The sequence below is a fragment of the Camelus bactrianus genome, chromosome 17 (genome assembly GCF_048773025.1).
Source record: "Camelus bactrianus isolate YW-2024 breed Bactrian camel chromosome 17, ASM4877302v1, whole genome shotgun sequence".
Lineage (NCBI taxonomy): Eukaryota > Metazoa > Chordata > Mammalia > Artiodactyla > Camelidae > Camelus > Camelus bactrianus.
The window spans coordinates 39356136-39377459 of record NC_133555.1 but is presented as its reverse complement, the minus strand read 5'-3'; the positions used below and the strand labels follow the sequence as shown (position 1 = coordinate 39377459).

General features: G+C 44.4%; 1 protein-coding gene across 1 annotated transcript in view; it reads left to right on the top strand.

The window, feature by feature from the left end:
- The first annotated feature begins 10498 nt into the window (after positions 1-10498).
- LOC141573742 (uncharacterized) overlaps positions 10499-21324 on the top strand; it is a 61018-nt gene continuing 50192 nt past the window's right edge. The window contains exons 1-2 of the mRNA XM_074344143.1: positions 10499-10564; positions 10625-11290. Of these exons, the coding sequence (XP_074200244.1) occupies positions 10499-10564; positions 10625-11290 (732 nt within the window). The remainder of the gene's footprint in view (positions 10565-10624; positions 11291-21324) is intronic.

Here is a 21324-nt window from a genome sequence, read left to right as displayed (position 1 = left end):
GATAACTTGTCGTGAAAGGATTTCTTATCTTTTGGAGCTACACACTGAAATATTTATGAGTGAAATGACATGATGTCTGGGACTGGGATTTGCTTCAAAATAATTCAAGAAATAAAGGAATTGGGTGAGGATGGATGTACATTTGTTTTGCATTGATAATTGTTGAAGCTAGAGTATTCATATGGAGCTCATTATATGATTCTATTTTTATGTTTGAAATTTTTCATAATGTAACTTTTCCCTCAGCCCATAATATAACTTGTTTAAAAACAAAAAAACTACTGAATGTTTTAGTGATGTCTGTTAATCTTGGAATATCAAAGGATTGGAATATCAAAGGATGAGGCAAGACCCCCAGGAATACATTGTGAGGATCAACTCTTTAAAAAAAGGAAAAAGAACTGAGAAGAAATTAGAGTGGAGGGAAGGTATAGCTCAAGTGGTAGAGCACATGCTTAGCATGCACAGCGTCCTGGGTTCAATCCCCAGTACTCCCTCCAAAAAGTAAACAAGTAAATAAGCCTAATTACCATCCCCCAAAAGTAAAAACATTTTTTAAATTTTAAAATGAAGAAATTAGAGAACAATGGAGCACTTAGAGAAAAGTGATTTCTTTTAAAAAGTGTTTCTTTTTTTTTGAAAAGTGTTTTCTCTGATTTGTCCCAGGATTTTGCCTAAAACCCATGTCACAGTGGGTACCGTATGATTAATAAAACTCTCTTCTCCAGTAAAACAGTTTCTATTCTATTATCCAGGACCCCAAAGAATCTAGATTACTAAACCAACGGGAAAATAGTGTCTTGTTTGCCATAAAACTAAATTCTCCCAGATACATTATTCTGTTCTTCAACTCTGTGCAATTGATGGATTGTCTCTTCCTATGATGGAAATAACCCCTTAATTACTGTCACCTTATGTTATATTTTGCTTTCTGGTCAAAATTAGTACTCCTTGATAATTTTCTTTTAATTGCCTGGGATATCTTACGCATTTATTTTTCCATATGCACTTGAGGATACATTGTCATTTCCTTAAAGTCTCTTTGGCATTTGATTGGGATTACATAACATTCACAGATTAATCTGGAGATAAATGACATATCACAACATCAAATCTTTCCATCTGGTTAACTGGGCTAACGTGTAATTACCACCCGCATGTCTTAGTCAACTCTAATTAAACATGACAGCCTTACATTAACTGTGCTCGGGCAGACAGTTGGGGGGCCTCAAAGTGGCACTGACCAGAGATCTGCAGAGGCAGGGAGCCTGCAATGAGTCATTGAAAGGCCCAGCACAAGAAGCGACAAGACTAATGGGATGGATTTGGGGGAAATGTAAACATTTTTCAGGATGCTGATTTACAGGAGGTAAGGGCAAAACTCCCTGGAATCAAGCCCCATGTGGATTCAGGTCGTGTGTGGGCTGACTGAGAAATGCGTGTGTGTGGAAGTTGAGGACACTGTGGCCATACTGATGGTGTCACCTGTGCTTTCTTTTTATTTTTTCTTAATTTACTGTGCATTCATTTAATTCCCGTGCCGTGACACACCCCTTACAGGGTTTGGTTTGGTTTTGTGTTTTGAACACTTCTTACTTGCTGGCACTTGTGGATGCTCCAGGCACATATTGTATTTAAAAAAATTTTTTTTTAATTGAAGTATAGTTGGTTTACAATGTTGTGTTAATTTCTGATGTACATCATAGTGATTCATACATATTCCTTTTCATACTTTGTTCATTATAGATTACTACAAGGTATTGAATATAGCTCCCTGTGCTGTACAGTGGGACTTTGTGGAATACAGTGGGAACTTGCTGTTTATCTATTTTATATAGAGTAGTTAGTATCTACAAATCCCAAACTCGCAGTTTATCCCTCCACTCCCCCTTCCCTCTTCCATAACCATAATTTTATTTTCTATGTCTGTTGAGTCTGTTTCTGTTTTGTAAATAAGTTCATTTGTGTCATTTTTTAAGATTCTACATATAAGTGATATCATATGGTATTTTTCTTTCTCTTTCTGGCTTCTCTTAGAATGAGGATCTTCAGGTTCATCCCTGTTGTTGCCAATGGCATTATTTTATTCTTTTTTATGGCTAAGTAGTATTATGTCACTACATGTGAACTGTTAGGTTCTTTTTTTTCTTTTAATGGAGGTACTGGGAATTGAACCCTAAGCATGTGCACTCTACCACGAGCTATACCCACAAATGCTATACCCACAAATGCTATACCCACAGAGAGGTTCTTTATTTGAGTTTATTCTTTTTTTTTTTTTTAATATTTTGGGGGGTGGGAGGTAATTAGGTCTATTTACCTATTTACAGAGGAAATACCAGGGATTGAACCCAGGACCTCATACATGCTAAGCATGCTCTCTACCACTTGAGCTCTACTCTTGTTTGTCTTCCTAGAGTACATCCTCAAGTAAGACTGCTGTGAGGTTTTGATAAAGAAGTATAAATTTGTTAACAATTGTAACAGTAAAAATTACAGAAATAGAAACAGTTTGCAAAACTTTCAAACCAATTGAGAGAGGGGAAAAAAGAATCAATACAATGTGTTCCATCCAACAAACTTGAAAAGGAGAGGGGAAAGGGAAACAATTGATTGAATCAAGTTTCTTCCAAGAGTGTGTTATTTTTTCCTGCTTGGCTCTGGGATGTGTGACTTTGCAAGCTGCTTCAAACAAGGCTTCTGAACAGAAGTTGACTCAAGTTGAGTTCTTTTCAGGAAAAAGATCCACCTTTCTGCAGAATGTCCCATATGGTCAGACATGGAGGCTCCTGCACTTTGCCCTGAGCTTTGTGCCTTTGTTGGTCATAATGTCAGCCCATGTAGATGAGGTGGCTTTTGTGTCCTGTCCCACAGGGTGAGTCAAGTAAAATGAAAGGAACGAGCACTTAATTTGCGTTCCTGAAAGTCCTTCTTTGTCAAATCAGCTAACAGACAGGCCTGGCATCTTCCTTTAAGAGTTGCTGCTGGTGCTCCCTCCTCCATTTAATTGGTCCGTGCTGGGTGGGCTTGGGAGGAACGAGATAAACTGTTTCTCTCTACCTTATTCCATCAGCTAACTCAGCTTCATCTTTGCCAAGTTATTATACCCTACATGGAGTTTGTTTCTTACTGGCTTTTTTCTTCCTAAGGCCCAGTCCAAGAAACAGCAATCTATTCAGATTGGGTAAATGGCTTTACTTTGCTCAATGCGATAAATTTAGTAACACTGGGAGGAAAACTACTTGCTGGTGCTGAGCAGTGCAAGATTGTTACTTTTTGTTTTCTTCTCAGAGTCCTTGCAGTGCAGAAGCAGCTGACCCTGCCTCTCCTCAACTCTCCCATTGTGACATAGTCACAGATTGTCTAAAGAAGTTTCCTTAGAGATTCTTTGCTTTGATGGTGACAGTTTCCAGCAGAGTTTGTACTAAGCACAAACACTAATGTGTGTAATACTCATGGCAGGAGAGGAGTCTTAGTTTGGCTTCCTCCAGAAGAAGTCCCAGAGCTATGCAAGCAATTTATTTGGTGATCCCGGGAAACACAGGCAGGGGAGCAGAGAAGTGGGACAGGCAAAGGAAGATAGCCAGTGAAGGATGTTTAATCAAGCAGAAATAACTGGAACTTAATCACATGGAGGAAATCTGGGAGCCAGAATAAAACATACACTGCCCTAAGGCACAAGGGAACTTCTAGGACAAGGTCATCAGTCCCCGAGAACTTCCAGGCCACTGTACTGGGCAGAGTGGCCTTCAGCGGCGGGGGGAAGCACTCAGTGAAAGAGATGAAAGGGCTGGCAGCTGGTATGGGCTGCACAAAATTCTAAGGCCACAAGGGATGTGGATGGAGCCCCAACACAGTCCCACACAGTAGGTTTTTCTCAATTCTGAACAAGGAGTATTTCGGATGTGTAACGTGGTGTGATGATGCTTGTGCCTTGCCAGACTATATGTAATAGCGTCTTTCACTGGTAACAGACTCCAACCCTAAGTCCTTACAGTCATGTGACCCAGCTGGGCCAACACACATTTCCTGGTGAAGCATAAAGTGAAGTAACACCATAAGCTTATAGTTTTAATGGATAAAGCAACTTTTCTTTATAGTTTTTCAAAATAACACAAAATAAGTGGATTAAAAATATACATATTTTGGGTATGTGCTCATTTCTCAGACCCCCTTTGGCAGAAAATGCTAGCTGAGCACCAAAATCAATTCTCCCCTTTTTCCTGGTTGTTCATTGGGACGATATTTCCCAGCCTCCCTTGCAGCTAAGTGTGGCCACATCATTAAGACCTCTGGCCAATGAAATTTGAGCAGAAGTGATGTGTGCCCCAGCCTGACTCATAAAACCTCCCATACAAACTCCTCCATAATTTTTACCCCAGCCCCTAACTGAGATGGCCATGCCCAGGATGATCGAGATGGCAGGGCCAAATTAGCCCCAGTCCTTTAATAAGTGTGTGAAACAATCTGGAATTACTCTAGGCTGTTACTTCAGAAGGGAAAAAAGCCATTCTGTTCAGCCATTACATTTTAGAATTACTTATGACATCACTTTAGTCCACTCTAACTAATAAACCCCAACACCCACCCTTGGCCCTCCATGGACCCTACATAAAAAAGTCCTTCCTCAGGGGAAAATAAAACAAAACCTACACACACAACACTAGGAAACAGGCAGCTAGGATAATGTTGACCACACTTAAAATATGTACCAGAAACTCAGAAAGGCACATGAATTTGCAAAGATTTAGATATGAGCCACCAGAAAATTAAAACAGCAGAGGTAGCTTTCTATCAGGCTAAACTGAGATTAGAACTCTATAGCTTAGAAAGAGGATTAGATGAGCTCAAAGTCCCTGAAAGCCTGAGGTTGAGCAGGTGTCCACAGAATCATTCGATGAAATATGGAATCCAAGAACTTGGAGATAAGAAGTCATTTTATTCCCTAATCAGAAAGTCACATGGGACACTCTTTACCCCCAAAATAATAATGTGGATGTTGCAAACAAGTAGGAGCTGGCGGGTTTTCGATAGATAGTCACTTCATAATGGGCTGTGAAAAGGAAGTTAAGATGTTCAGGACAGATTCTCAAGCTCTTTTAACTTGGATTTAAAAAACAGAAATTATTCCATTCTCCACCCCCTAAACAATAAAATGTTGATCAGTGAATGTACTCTGGGTTAGAGGGGTCTTTGGTTAGATTATGAAGGCTTGATCATTCAACGAATGTTTGAGCCCTTACTACATTCTAGACATTGTGCTGAGAATACACCTGGGAATAAGTCTATCTCGGGAATCAGGAAAGAGTAGATGGAAAACAAACAATAAGTACATTTTGTAATACTTTAAAATGTGCTAAATAAGAAAAAAATAGAGCAGAGCAAGGGATTGGGGTGCCAGGGGTAAAAAGTGGCAACATTAAATGAGACGGTTCAAGGAGGCCTCTTTGAGAAGGTGGGGGAGGGGTATTCCAGGGAAAGGGAATAGTGCAAAGTGCCGAGATGAGCATGTCCCTGGTGTATTCAAGAAAGAGCAAGGAGATCACTGTGCCTGGGGAGTGAGTGAGTGAGTTGGAAAGAAAAGGAAAATGAGGTCGGGGGCAGTCTGTTAATGAGGTAGTGGGCCAAAAGGAAGACTTTGTGTATACTCTGGGAGAACTGGGGAGACATTAGAGAGTTTTAAGAGAGGAAAACCATGATATGACTCACATTTCCCAGAACATTGGCTCCTATGTTGACAGTGGACTCTGGGGGAGATGAGGGCCAGGAGAACAAGCTGAAATTTAGGAGGCCCTTACAGGAATCTGGGAGAGATGATGGTGTGGTCTGGAATAGGATGGAAGCAATGATGGTGATGAGAAATAGATTCTGAATTATATTTTGACGGTAGAACCAACAGACTTGCTGATAGTTTAGAAGTGGGTGGAAAGAGAAAAGTTAAAAATGATTACACTATTTCTGGCCTGAGCAACTGAAATCTAGGAGCCTGGAAGAGCAGAACTTGGGGAAGGACCGGCAGTTCAGTTTAGGGCATAGTAAGTCTGAGGTGCCTATTAGACATCCCAATGGCAGCATCAAGGAGGAAGTTTGTTTACACGAGTGTGGAGTGCAGGAGGGAAAGCCAGGGCTGGAAGTATAAATTTGTAAGTTACCCACGCATAGATGGTGTTTAAAGTCTCAAGAGTAACACTGGATGCTATAAAGAAGTTATTGGTATTAATCTTTTTTTTTTTTCACCTAAGGAATCCATGAGTAATGTGTCAGCATTATAAACATAAAGGCTACATGTCTTAACTTTAGGATTCCTTTCCCATCCCAGTCCTCACCGCTCCATTCTTCTGGTCTTCCAAGACTGAGGTTGCCTCTTCTTTACTTTGCAGGAGAACAAAAGCAATTTGTTTAATTAGTCACATGGGGTGAGGAGCCTGGATTGGCTTCTGACCTTGTCAACAGTGTGTGACTTTGGGTAAATTAACTCAGTTCCCTGACGTTCAATTTCCTCATCTATAAACCGCAGATGATAACAGCTAACCCATAGAATTACTGTGAGGATTCCATGAGCTGATATGACTCAAGCACGTAGTACAGTGCTTGGTGTGCATATGTGCTCAATAAATGTTAGATTAAAACCCCAGGATAAGACAGTCAATGATAACGTGACTGTGAATATAACATAATTGGACCTTTGCTCTCGTTCTGGAGTGGTGGCAGGTTCACGTTCTTTTCTCGGAAGATGTATGTGTGGGAGGTGGTTATCAGTGTGTACCCTATAGTCTTTTAGGATGCTCTCTGTCAGTTTAAGCTGATGCTTTGTCATAATTGGTCTATTTCCGATACACTTATTAAATGAATAAAACACATTTTTTCCTTTTGGTCACATAGTAACTGTAAGATTGTCTGAGAGATATTGATCATACTTAACTTTCAGTTATGCAACCCCCCACCCTTGAATTTGAGGGGTCCGCTTGTGTTCCAAGGGGGTGTTAGCATATCACTGTAACATTACTGGTGGGCAGCAGCAGTGGTGGAGGCGGATGCAATGGAAGCTATGCCTCCCTGGCTGGCCCTGAAGTGGCCTGATCTTCCTCACACCTTCCACAGCCACGGACTGTTTTTGGTTGTCCACTTGGGTCAGTCCCCAGTGCGGCAGCTGGAGGGGGCTTTTATTTGTGTCCTCTCTCTTTTTTCCTTGGTGAGCCTGGCCAGAGGTTTGTCAACTGTATTTACCCTTTCAAAAAACCAGCTCTTGATTTGATTGATTTTTTTCTATTGTTCTTTTAACCTCTATTTTGTTTATTTCCTCCCTGACCTTTATAATTTCTTTCCTTCTGCTAACCTTAGGTTTTGTTTGTTCTTCTTCTAATTCTTTTAGGTGTTAGGTTAGGTTGTTTATTTGAGATTGTCCTTGTTTTTTGAGGAATGTCTGTATCCTTATGAATGTCCCTCTTAGGACTGCTTCTGCTGCATCCCATAGATTTTGTGTGGTTGTGTTTTCATTGTCGTTTGTCTCAAAGTATTTTTTAATTTCTTCTTTGGAAATTTGATATTTGCCAGGCTCTGAATTAGTAACCGTGGGAAAATACAAAAAAAGAATATCTGATCTGTGCCCTGTTAGGAACCCCAAATACAGCCCAGGACCCAAAATGGAAATGTAGAAAATAACCTGACAAAAGAACTAAAAATTGTGGTTTTATTGGCTCGAGTTCTTCTCCAAAGAACTTGAGGGCAGTGATCACTTTTGGGAAGTGATCCCACGGAACAGAGGTGGGAAGAGGAACCAGGACACCAGAAAGCACAAAACAGGGAGGGAGAGAAAGTCCATCCAAGGGTGTAATCTAGGTGGTCACCTCTGTAAGCAAATGGGCTCAGTTCCTCATAGGGCAAATATCAATAAACATATGTTGATTTTGATTTGATTTGACAAAGGGAAAGAATATCATGGTTATCTGTGGCCCAAGGGAAGCCAGAGTGGCATCTGGTGCAGAGACCTCTGCCTGATATTGGATGAGTCTGGGACCTGCCAGGACAACTGCTGTTTTCTCTTCTATGAGCCCATCCTGCCTCCATCCAGGGTCCTGCATCCTTGACTTGCAGGAGCACCAGGTTACCAGCAGCCCCAAGTAGCTCAGAGCGTATAGCTGGGGTCTCACTCACTCTAGAGGCTCCAACTGCCACCTGCTTCCTCCTAGCTGGGCGTCCAAGACGGAGATCAGCCCCTCTGTCTCAGGAGCGGGATCCACATGTTTGTCATCTGGTGCTGGAAACCAAATGTGAGAACCCTGCTCCCACCAGGCCCCAGTCAGAGGCTCAATATGACTGAATGACTTCAAAATTCTGTACCAACCTTGACTAGATCTCACGGATCGAGAGAGTGACAGGCAGCCGGTAAAGGTGCAAAGAGCATCGGACGTATTAGGCAGACAAGACTTGTAGTTACGGGTCTACCACTAATTTGATGCTCCTCTGGTCATGTACCACTTTTCTGCCCGCAGTTTCCTGAAAATGAGAAGGTTGGACTAGATGATCTCAAAGATCCCCCAGCTGTAGGATTCTTAAATTACAGAACTGGAAGGAACCTGATCTGTCAGTTATACTTCAAATAGTCTTTTTTTTTTTTTTTTCTTAAAAAACCCTCATGGATGATAACAGCTCCATGTCTGCTCTATACCAACTGAGGAGATGGGGAGGAAATAGCTTGTGAGCTTAGCATGCATGAGGTCCTAGGTTCAAGCCCAAGCATCTCCACTTAAAAAAAAAAATAAACAAACCTAGTTACCTCCCACCCCAAAACAAAACAGAACCTCACTAGGAGACAGGTCCAGCACAAACCTGGCATACACTTTGATCATTTTTTTTTGTGATTGAAATTTTTGAGGTAATTGTAGATTGACATTCAATTATAAGAAATAGCATACTTTGCCCAGTTTCCCTTAACGATAACATTTTGCAAAACCTCAATATATCACAACTATATTGACGCTCATACAATCCACCCTGTCTTCAATTTCCTCAGTTTTACTTGTACTTATGTGTGTGTGAGTGTTAAATTCTACGTAAATTTGATCACCTGTTCCAAAGCCACAAGTTCTAAAACCACAAGGATCCCTTGTTTTGTCCTTTTATAATCACTTCTTACCTTCCTCCCACCTCACTTTATCCCCCTACTTTATGATTTTTCAAAATCTTTTTATTTGGAAATAATTTCAAACTTACAGAAACATTCCAATACATCCTGTACCCATATTGACTGATAATATTTTGCCCATTTACTTGAACTTTTTTTCCTTCAACATGTTTTTTTTCCTGAATCACTTGAAGATAATTTGCATACATCACACCCCTTTACCCCTTCACAGTACTTCAGTGTGCATTTCCAAGAACAGGGATATTCTTGTACATGCCCATAGTACAAAGTTATCAACAGCAGCAAATTTAACATTGATTCAATACTTTAATCTACTATCAAGATTCCAGTTGTGCCATTGGGATGTCCTTTACATCATTTTACCCTCCGCCCCATAGAGAATCCAGCCTAGGACCAGGATTCACATTTAGTTGTTGGGACTTTTCAGCACTCTTTAATCTGGAACATTTCCTAAGCCTTCTTTTGTGATACTTACATGTTTGAAGAATACACCCCCTGCCTCCTTTTAACAGACATTCCTCTTCGGGGTTTGTCTGAGGTTTCATTATCATTAGATTCAGGTTATGCATTCTCCCTGGGGACATTGCATAGGTGATGTGTTCTGAGGACATGATAGCCATCTGCTTGCATTGATGATGTCAGTTTTGATCCTGGTCAATCAATGTGCGGTTCCTCTGCCCCTTTGTATACTGAGTGTTTCTCTCTTGCTACTAATAAGTCTAAACCACCTGTGGGGAGACACATTAACCCAGATAAACTGCTCCCCAATAAAATCCCCCCTAGGGTTGGCATCCATTGATGATTCTTGCCTAAACCAATCTTTACTATATGCTTTGTCTCTTCATGTCCTCTTCTAGTAATGGAAACCAGGTTTTCTATGGTTTAGGTTCCCTGGGTCTTCGATTCTGGTCTGAGTCTTCTCCGTGTCTTCCCAATGTCCTCGATGACCTTTGGGCAGAGACTAGGCCAACGCTGTGGACTCAGCAGGCTCTACTGGAAATGAGATCATGTGTGCTGCTCCCTGTTAAACCGTCCACAGTGATTTGCATAATAGAGTAGCCTGTGAGCAGTTACTTCCTGGTCCCCCACACCCCTGTCCTCCTCCCTCACCCTTTGGTGGCATATTATTCAGACTGCCCATCCATATTCTCTTCACTTACCAGCTCTGTCCCAGCCCCGTTTAAGCCTAAGGTTTGCTTTCCTAGGGGACAGCCGGGCCTGCAGGAACGGGACGCCTGGACTTCCACTACGTTCGCGGCAGTCTCTGTGTGAGTTCCATCTTCCCCTTAGACTGGCTGGACCGACACCGAGAAGTGCTATAAGTAAATAAGTGTTCTGGGCAGAGTGGTGGTGATGGTGGTGGTGGTGGTGGTGGTCTGCGGTAGTTTCTCCCGTCGCAGATATTTCTCCGGGGACTCTGTCAGGCCCGGGGCAGGTAAAAGCATAGGAGCGGGACACCTGCGGTTGTTGGAGAGGTAGGAAGGGAGCGCGGCTCTGGGCGGCGGGGACACGCGCCGCCCCGCGGGCATCCTGGAGGGCGGCCCGCAGGTGGCGGCAAAAGCGGGCCGGCGGGCGGGGCCGGGGAAGGGGAGGGCTCGGCGCGCGTCGGGCGTGACGGCAGCGCGGAGGGGAGGTGCGAAGCGCCCGCCCGCCGAGAGCCATGGCGAGAGGCCGCGCCGCGGCGCCCGCGCTAGTACCCCCGTCCGCAGCTGCGCCCCCGCCCGCCGCCCCGGGGCCCACCCGGCCGCCGCCCCCGCGCGCTCCGAGCCCTTGACGGCCGCGCGCTGTGAGAGGCGTCCCCGGAAAGGGGCTGCACGCGGGAGGGCGGCACGGGAGGGAGCGTGGGGGAGCGCGAGCGCCCCTACGACCCCCTCGTCCCGAAACCCCGGCCCCCGAGTCCGGGAGCGCCGAGTCGGCGGGAGGGCAGCCGGCGGAGGAGAAGGCGCCGAATCCGAGCCCTCCGCGTGCACCCCGGTGCCGCCCGGCCGGCTGCTGCGGAGGGAACCGGAGCCGCCGGGCGGCCGGGGCCGGGCCGAGGACAACGAGGAGGCGGCGGCTAGGAGAGCCGAGCGCCCGGGCAGTCCCGCGCAGGAACCTGCCGGGAACGCGCCTGCTACGGAGCCGCGCGCCGTGCGCCTCTCGAGGGTAAGCCACGGGACCGCCGACCCCGTTTCTCGGGCGCCTCGGGCCCGGGTGTGGGTGGGGAAGGACGCGGGCTTTCGGGGGTGTGAGTGCATGAAGTGGCGGCGGGAAAGGCCGGGCGCCGGAATCCTGCGGGGCGGCCCGCATTCAGCATCGGCCGCACCTGCGGGAGGCCCCGGGGGACACAGAAAGGTGCCCAGAGTGCATCGTGTCGGTCTCGCCGCGTGGCCTGGATTCCGGGCCTCGGCACTCCGAAGTGACAGTGAAGCGACCTTCAAAAAGCCCCGAGCTGATCCAGGCCAGAGCGCGAGCGGGACTCCGATTCCCACTTACTCGCAAAACGAATGTAAACTACATCTTCTGAGAGTGTTTGGGGGCGAAGCAGGTGGCTTTTAGGACGCTTTCTTTCCATCTTGAGAGTTAACAAGTTCACTTCGTCACTTTTTTGACCTGAGTTTTTCAGTTCTTTTCGAATCTCCAAGGTCAGCCTCCTGTAAGTAACAAGAAACTCAGTGAAAAGTATTGCTTCTTTTTTTGTAAAGTTGTGTTTAGGGAAGCACAAGTCAGAAGCCCGGCGGCCTGGTCTTGGCTGCCGGGATACCCCCTACCCGGTCAGCCTGCGTGTTTCAGAACTCTTCCCTGCACTTGTTCGGAAACTGAAATCAGCGTCCACTTTGAGCGCCTCCTAAATATGAGTGTCTAGGCCTCTGATTAAAAAAAAATATTTTTCTGACATGCTTCCCCAGAACTTTGTTTGCTTCAAGCAAATGTGTAAATGTTGTCAGTGTCTGCGAGTGTGTAGGCCGAATGGGTTCTTTGGATGGAGTCTTTGGGTTATTTCTTGGGGAGGTGGGACATACACCCCAGGGAAACAAGCTAGGAACAGGGTCCTTTATAGTTTCCAACTGCAAGAGCAGCAGAGAGGGAGGTGGTCAGACTGAGCGGTGTGGGCTCTGGGCAGTCTGCACCAGGAGGGTGTCCTGAGTTTCAGTGGAGGGTGACAGGTTGGCTGACAGATTCAGAGTTGGACCTGGAGTGACAGATGGCACTTTTCTTCTGTTTGGAAAGATCATGCTTGTGTGCTGTTAGATCTCTGGTCCCAGCTTTATCACAGAGGTGCCCAGACAGGTGTGGACTGAGCCACCTGGAGCCCGGCTTGGGGATGCTGAGCTGAGTTAGAAAGCCCAGGCCCGTGAGCAGTGGGTTTGGCAAGAACTGGGTTTCAGCTTGGCCTCAGCACCAGCCGTTTCCTGTTTAATGCCCCAGGGACCTGTGGGATTTGGTTTCCCATCCCCAGCTCTCCATGTAGAGTGTCTCCGTACTGGCTCAGTTGCTCATGCTCCTCTCTGGTGTGTTAAAAAAGGACATTGGTTTTGGAGTGGGAAACCTGGATTCAAATTCTGGCTGCTCTCTGTCTTTGCTGGCTGTGTGACCTTGAGCCCTTATTTAACCTCTTTGATCTGGCACTCCTCTCTCTGGGATTGCCCCCTCAAACAAACAAAGAAAATCCAAACAAACTTCATTAGTTGGTTGTAAGGATTAAAGAGTGTTTTGAGTGAAAGTGTCTGTACAAGTTTGAATGGCCTGGGAGGGTTTTCAGGTCTCATTCCAACATGACTAGATTTGTGACTTGGTAACCTTTTTGAGCCCTAACAGGGATAAGAAAGCAGATATAATAGCCATTATTATCCTTCTTATAGGTTTATTGTGAGGGTCGAATCAGATCCTATTAAAAGGGCTTTGAAAATAAAACAGCATTATTCTCGTTGAGAGGCGTTCCTAACTTTTCAGGTTCCCAACTAGCAGCCTTTTACTGTTTGCTACCTGATGGGGACTTTCTTCTTTCTGAGCCCCTGCCTCTGACCTTGCACACAGTAGATCTCTGTAACTGTTAGATGAGTCTTGAATTAACCCTCTGGGCTCCCCATTTTGAGCACCTGCTCCCGAGGTGGAGCGTAGACCTGGGGCTTTCCCTCCTCCGTCAGCTGTTGGTGTTTTCGTAGATTTGATTGTTCTTTTGCCCCATACAGCCCCGGAGGAGGCTGAGGAGGGCAAGTGGGTGGGTGGCTGCTTTTCCTAATGGGGCAGTTCTGTTTTTCTCCTTTAAAGCTCAAGTGAGAAAGGCATTGGAGGGTCAACCCTTGATTTCCACTCAGTGAGGATTGCAGGTAGTAAGCCAAGACTTTCACCATCTTGCAGTTTGATAAATGTAGGGATAATGTTCCAGTGACCCGCTTCTACAAATACATGATTGAATCACCCTTGGTTTTGAAAACAGACCCTGGTCTGTTTAACTCACCTGTGTTTGGTATGCACCATGGTTTTCGTGGGTGGACAGAGGGATGCTCCTTTTAGGAGATTAAGAGGTTAGAAGAAGAACGGTCTCCACCAAGCCTGGAGCTCATGTGGGTTCTTAGATTTTATTTGATAGTCTTGGGTGAGTGTCTGAAGTACAGACTGTTGAATGGGTCTTTGGGTTCCTCCCCCATCTTTTTCCTCCTTTCTGAACAAATGTTCCTTATTCTGACTTGCCTTCCTATTAAGTGTATCCAAATGGCGGCCACTGCAGTGTTGAAAAGTTCAGAGTTTTAGCAAAGAGACAGTAAATAATAGCATATGCGTCAGTCGGGTGCCTCTGAGCTACATATAATACCAAGTGATGTGGAGCTGGTTAAAGAAAGGGTTTGACGTGTGTTTATGAAGGGCTGTGTGGCTTCATTATTCATTGAGAATCTCATTTAATTATATATTTGTTCATAGTGCACATGAGGTTGAAGAGGGTGGAATGAGGTGGGAGATGAGCTCCTAACATCCTAGTTTGGGCTTCTAGTCCAGCCTCCTAGGAAGGACTGCCTCCAGCCTCACCTGGGGAGTGCTGAGAAGTGCTGTAAATCTCTCTGATGACTAACAAGTGGTAGGACTTCTCCGGAAAGTCTTTTGGCCTCCAGCTGGGAAATAGATTATCTTGCTGCTTCTGAAACTTGCTCTCATAACCTTCACGGCAAAGGAACCCTGGAAAGGGGGATTGGGGAGCTCAGCCTGAGGTTTCTGTTGCTTTTCAGTGTTAACTTCAGTGCTTCCTTTGATGAAGAATAGAAATGAAGGATTCATCTTGTTTATTTTAATATAAAAATGCTTTAAATTGCTGCCTTGAGTCAAAAAGCACTCAAGAAAGATACACCTTGTTTTTTCCTGGGGCGCAGGGGGCTCCCTGCAGCGTATGTTTGTGCATCCCAGTCTGACAGTGTTGGAGCTGGATTTGTTCTTGGGTGTCTTCGGGTCCAGACTTAATGATACGCCAGGACATTTAAAAGCAGAAGGTGATCTTCCCAGAGGAAGTGGATTTTGCACTAACACCTGAAAAGGATGTTCCAATATTGAGGAGAAGTAAATCCATGACTAAATTAAAGAACCGCCAGAATATAACTTAACTGGATTTGAATGATAAGGAATCTCCTCCTCTGGATGTTCCAGGTCTTTGAAAGTCTTTTTTTTTTTTTTTTTTTACCAATTGGTTGAAAATAACTGAACCTGTGGAGTAAGTGATTTGGCTTTTTCTGACAAGTATCCTTCAGCTTACCATTCAGAGCCCTTCCCTCTTTATCGTATGCCTCCTTAATGCCTAGACTTAGTTACTAAATAGTGTGATTAGATTGACTAAAAAGTGCTTGTCTCCTGGGTTGTGTTTACACAGATTAGCTATTAGTAAATCCCACGTTCCATAACATAGGTGCAGGTGTATCTGCTTGTTATTAACATCCACAGCATCTGCTGTGGTCCAGGATTTTTTTTTTCTAATGGTAGCATTCTGCAAGCTGTTAGTCTTTAAGTTTTGCAAAAAGTAGAGGAGGCGTGATCTAGTGTAGGCTCGCCTCCTTTTATGATGGTCCTTAAGAAATAATTTCCAGTTTGAGATGTAGCCAAAGATAAAATGCCTCCCTGGACTGTAGGAAATGATTTGGCTCACTTATCTTATCGAGTCATGCATCTTCGTCTTAACCGTGAGGAGCACGTAAGCAGTGAGTGCAGAGGCCATCCTTGAGTTTCTGTTTGAGGACCATGGGGAAACTTTGGGGGTGTGGAGAGGAAAAATTCCTTGACCAGGAGCATTGAGTGTCCTAGGTGTGATGATAAAGGCAGGGAGGGAGTGACTGCAGATGCTCAGCTATTGATGGCAGAGCTACTGAGGGTCCTGATTCATGGGGGAAGCAAGTGGCTGCGGCTTGCGTGGGGAATGCAGGTGGAAAGAGGGCAACGCTGTTTCTGCCTGACTGCTCTCTGCAGGCATGGCTTCAGCTGTTTGCAGGTGTGTAAAGCCTCGCTCTTCAATGTGTGGTGGGCTGGCCTGCAGTATCAGCATCACCTGGGAGCAGGTTAGATCTGCAGCCCAGCAGAGCCTGCCCCAGGCCTGCTAAATCTACATCTGCATTTTCAACACATCTCTCATTGGTGCTCCTTGTCACACGTTCCTTCATGGTTACACAGAATGTTGTTTCCGGATGCACAGGGCCAGACTTGGCATACACTAGGGAGAGCAAGTGGACAGCACACACTTGGGAGGGTTAGTACTCAAGGCTGGGGTCAACTTCTTGCCCTCTGCCAAGAGGAAAGGGGCTGGGGTTTTCCGAAAAGATGGCTGAACCCATTCCTTTCCCAGTGCCCACCTCTTTCCTCCCTTGAGTTGTAACAATGAACTGTAAAATGGGAGGGCCCAAGAGGAAGGGACAAAGTGTCATTCTAAATCAGTAGTGAGGAAAACAGCCCCAAATTTAGCCAGTAATTTACCCTCCCTACCTCAGCGTTGGGAAGTGTTTTGAGTTGTTAAAATAGGCCAGAGTGGTCAATACGCAGTTCTCCTTAAATTCTCTCCAGGTAGTGAAACATCCATCCATCCACCCACCCACTGGCCTAATCTTTGAAGAGTGAATATTAGGTGCCGGGTCATGCACACTGTGCATATGGGAGACCACAGCAGTGTCAGAATGGGAGCCAGATGGAAGGTAAGTGGATCTGACCCCAGTGTACATAACCTTCCCCTCACACTCCCTCCTTCCCTCCTGCTTTCCTAGCAGGTGCAGGGCTGTAGGCCTGCCGTGCTCCTAACATAACCTCATGTTGGGGTGGGCACAGGTAATCTGTTTTTGCCAAATTATTTTTTTGCCCTAGAGGTGCCCAAGTCCCCCAGTCTGAGGGATGAAAGGAAATCCCTAATGCAATGACCGTCTTTTCTTTTAAAAAAAAGTGGTAAAATGAATGTAACACAGAAATTACAATTTTAGCCATTTTACTTAGTTTTTCTTTTCTTTGTAGCTTTTTTTGATTTGTTTTTGTTTTGGGAGGAGGTAATTAGGTTTATTTATTTGTAGATTACTATTATTATTAAGTGGAGGTTCTGGGGATTGAACCCAGGACCTTGTGCATGCTAAGCAGGCACTCTATCACTCTGCTATACCTTCCCCTAGCCATTTTAAAGGGCACAGTTTTGCAGCATTAGGTACACTCATGCTGTTGTACAACTATCAGCGCCATCTGTTTCTGGAACTTTTTCATCTTACCCCAGTGAAACTCTATACTGAATAAACACTAACTTACCATTCCCCCCTCCTCTCAGGCCATGGCAAACACCATTCTACGTTCTGTCTCTGTGAATTTGAATATTCTAGGAACCTCATAGACGAGGAATCATACACTCTTTGTCTTTGTGCCTGGCTTATTTCATTTAGCATAATGTCCTCAAGGTTCATCAGGTTGTATCGTGTACTAGAATTTCATTCCTTCTTAAGGCTGAATAATACTCCATTGTTACGTATGTACCACATTTTGTTTATCCATTCATTTATCTTCGGACACTTGAGTTGCTTCCATCTTTTGGCTACTGTGAATAATGCTGCTATGAGCACAAGTGTACAAACATTTGTTTGTGTCCTTGCTTTCACTTCTTTTGGTTATATAACCAGAAGTGGAACTGCTGGATCCTGTGGTAATTCTGTGTTTAATTTTTGAGGATGCTTCATACCATTAATCCTCAGTGACTGCACCATTTTGTATTCCTACCAGAAATGGCACGAAGGATCCAGTTTCTCAGCAACACTTGTGATCTTGTTTTTTTTCTTTTTTTAATCTTTTAAAAACTTAAAACAATTTTTTGTTGGGGGGAGGTCATTAGGTCTATTTATTTATTCGTTTTTTTTTTTTTTAATGGAGGTGCTGGGAATTGAACCCAGGACCTTGTGCATGCTAAGCATGTGCTCTACTATTTCAGCTATACTCTCCCCCCTGATTGTGTTGTTGATAATTGCCAACCTGCTGGGTGTGACATGGTTGTTTTGAGTCACTTTTCTCCCTTCACTCTGTTTCCTGCCAACGCTAGTCATGGTTGTTGCCTTGCTCAGAGCTGTGAGGGGTTGTTAGTAGGAGCTCTTGCTTCAGCCCTTCTGTTGATGGCTGTTTAACTCTGGGGCATCAGGTGTAATTTATTTAGTAAGTGTTGTGGGACTCTGATACGGTTTCTAGAAGCTGCTAGTGTTTTAGGGTCTGCGTGTGTATGGTCTTTGCCTCTGTTCTTTTCCTGCCACTTTTATTCGGAATAGAAATTGGAATGTGGGAGTTGGGGGACCAGGCGGGGTGAAAAGAGAAGGGCAACTCAGTAAGGCAATACGTTACATGTTGTGGTTCTGAATAGGGGGTTCTAAGTGAGTTTGGTTTGCCTGTTGGACCTTGACTTTGATTTGGGTGGGGGTGGGGTTGGTGGTCTCACACTGGCAGAGATCTGGCAGCACAGTTATTATGTCAAGGGCCATTTTTTGTTCAAAATTAAAAGAAGGGTCCAAATATGTGGGTCTTGCTAGCATTGGAGAATTTCAAACCTGGGAAGAAAATTGGAGGTGGGGAGAGTGTATAGCTCAGTGGTAGAGTGAATGCTTAGCATGCACGAGGTCCTGGCTTCTGTCCCCAGTACCTCCATTTAAAAAAGTAAATAAACCTAATTACCTATCCTCCTTAAAAAAAAAAAAAAAGAAAGAAAGAAGGAAAGGAAGAAAAGAAAATTGGAGGTTTACTTAAACTGAGGGGATCAGCAGATTCTTGCAGAGTTACAAAGTTGGCACGAAGTTGAAATTGGTAAGCTTTATTCTGGGGGATTAAAAACACCAAACAAACAAACGAGAAACCAAACCTATGATTGTGGACTAGCAGCGTAATGATTTAGAGGGAAGGTGGGGAGCAGGAAAATGAGCAATTTGTTACATGGATGACTCACCGGTGTGTGTCTGTGAGTGTTACGTTTGGGTGCAGACTTTCTGGGACTTTGCTTACTGGCTTTCATTGTAGAGAGGAGAGAGGGCATCCTCCAGATGGTGGGTTTGTCATTCCAACATTTGCATCTAGGTAGGTTTTAAATACAACGCTGAGTACTCTGGGAATTGTATCGCTCTGCTTTATGGACCCAAGTAGGGTGTAGCCTTTGTTAAAAAAAAAAAACCAAAACAAAACTTCCAGATTTAACAGTCTGGATAGACTAGCATACTCTTGATGTGTTTGAAGCCGTGTTCCTTTTTTTCTCCCCCTCTTTAAGACTGTTGCTTTGTTAGGGCCAGATGTGTTGAACCCAGCAAATCCTGTTTATGACAGCCAGTTCCTGAATCATTACCTTATGTGATAACCTCATATGGTTATTAAGGGTGTTACGTGAATTGTGAATTAATAGGTATGCTTGACTCAGTAAGCGTTTTGCGTTAGCCATTATTATTGTTGGCCTTACTGAACTCCTCAGTGTCCATTCATCCACAAATAATTTTAGAGCACGTATTCTGTGCCATGCCCTAAGGGTATGTGATGGCCTCCCCTTTTGTGGTGCTAACAGGACTGGCTCCCATGACTTGAGGCAGTGAGCGAGGCTCTCGTTTTTGTTCACCTAACAACAATCTACCCCGCTTAGACTTTGAGAAGAAAGGGTTAACTTTGCAAGGATCCCAAGGCATTAGAGACATCCCTTTGGACTTGATATTTGAACACAAATATCATGACATTTCAAAGGTCCCTTGTGGAAGAAGTGTATTTTGGTGTTAAAAATTTGAGAAAATACTTTTCTGTTTGAGAACACAAGCAGAATATTAGGATTACAACAGTAGATGAAAGGCGTGACAAGCGCATCATTGGGAAAATAGACTAAAATGTCGACTGATGCACTGGATGTATTTATACTGTACTTGCAAGGTAGGAAGCTAGTTTGTACTTTGCACGTGCAAGAAGAATGTCAGAGCAGGCATTGAATGTTAACTGGAAAAACTTCTACTGATCGAAGTCTCTTAATATCCTGGAAGAGAAATGATACTTATGGAAGGGAATAGCGGAAACAAATACTCCTGGGAGTTTGGTTTTATCTTACGGTCAGACTTTTGTCATTTACGGTATACTGACTTCTCTTTTTGACAAGAGGCAGCGTGACAGAATGATCAGCAACATCAAGTCTGAGAATTTAACTCACAAACTCATAAGTCACATGTCCATTTGTTCACCAGGGATGCAGTTTGTAGACTTTCCTAAGAGAAGGGGTGTCCTCAAGGACAAGTGGATGACTTCCCCTTGGTGCACGTGCCCAGACTTCGTCCACCTCTGGGATTGACTGAGTCCTGCATCAGAAGCTCTGGCTTTGCTCAAGGGGAAAGAGTGTAGGGAGTTCACCTGGAGTCGTAAGTGATGTTGTAGCTGGAAAGAAGTGGATGGCCTTTGAATGCTGTTGAGGGGTTGAGGCTTGCTCTTTGAGGAGGTGATGGGCCACTTAGGAAGGGACGGATTCAGGGATGGGGCTGAGATTTCCAGATCGGATTAACATCACTCAGTTGTGCAGCAGTAAGGACCTGGAGGGTCCTGCTTTGAATATGGTAAGTTTGATGTGGTCTTGAGATTTCCAAGCGGAGGTGTTTAGGGATGGGGGACATCTGGGGCTGATGCTTGGAAGAGAGGTCTGAGTGTGAGGTAAGGGTCTGGGTGCCACCCCCGTGTGGACAGTGGTGATACTGTGTGAAGAAGAACTCAAAGAGGACCAACCAGAGGTTGACCAGGATGAGACTGAAAGTGCCGGGAGAGATTGTTCTTGTGGTCACAGGTGGGGTTCATGAGGTCCCTGTGCTGTGAGAGGCCAAGTAATATAAGAACTAAAATGTTCTGTGGGTCTGTTTATACATAGTAGGTGTGCAAATATGTGTAGAGTTGTATCACTCAGTTCTCCATGGTTCAGAAGAGATGCTGGCTTAGCCTTGTAAACATCGTATAGTAACACATTGACTGTAAGAAAATTTGCATGTTTCCTTGCCAAGTGTCATACATGTTTACCTCATGTTGCCTGGGTCCATATTTTTATGAATTCCTGAAATAATGAGCTCAAGTAGAGATTCTTCTGCACTTTCTTGTGATTCTTAGACTTCTTACCTGGGGTTTTTACCATTTGTACTGTTGGAGCGGTAGAATTATGGTAAAATTAGAGAGGATTGGAGATTGTTTTAGCAGAGGCTTCTGCAGCCCCATCAAAATGGACAAAATGAGAAATTTGGTAATTTCAGCCGCTGGTGGGAATGTGGAACAGCTGGAAACCTCATGCATCACATGCAGAGAAGAACAAACATTGGAACATTGGTGCTATTTACTAAAGCTGAGCATATACATTATGACCCACTGATTCACTTCTGGGCATGGACTCAACAGAAACCAGTGCCCTTTACTTAGTTCATAGCAGCTTCTCTGCTAATAACGCCAAACTGAGGGGGAAAAAAAAAACCCAAATGTACATTAACTGGTGACTGTATGAGCAAGTTGATACATCCAGACAACAGACTACTACTCAGCAATAAAAAGAAATGAAGTACTGATCATTGCAAAAGATGGATGAAAATCACAAGCAAAATGTTGAGCAAAAGTGACCAGACACAGAAGTATACACTGAAGAATTCCATTTTCGGGTAGTTCACAGACAAAATTGTCTTGCAATAAGGATCAGAATAGTGATGGTTACCTGCCAGGATGTGTTGACTGTAACAGGT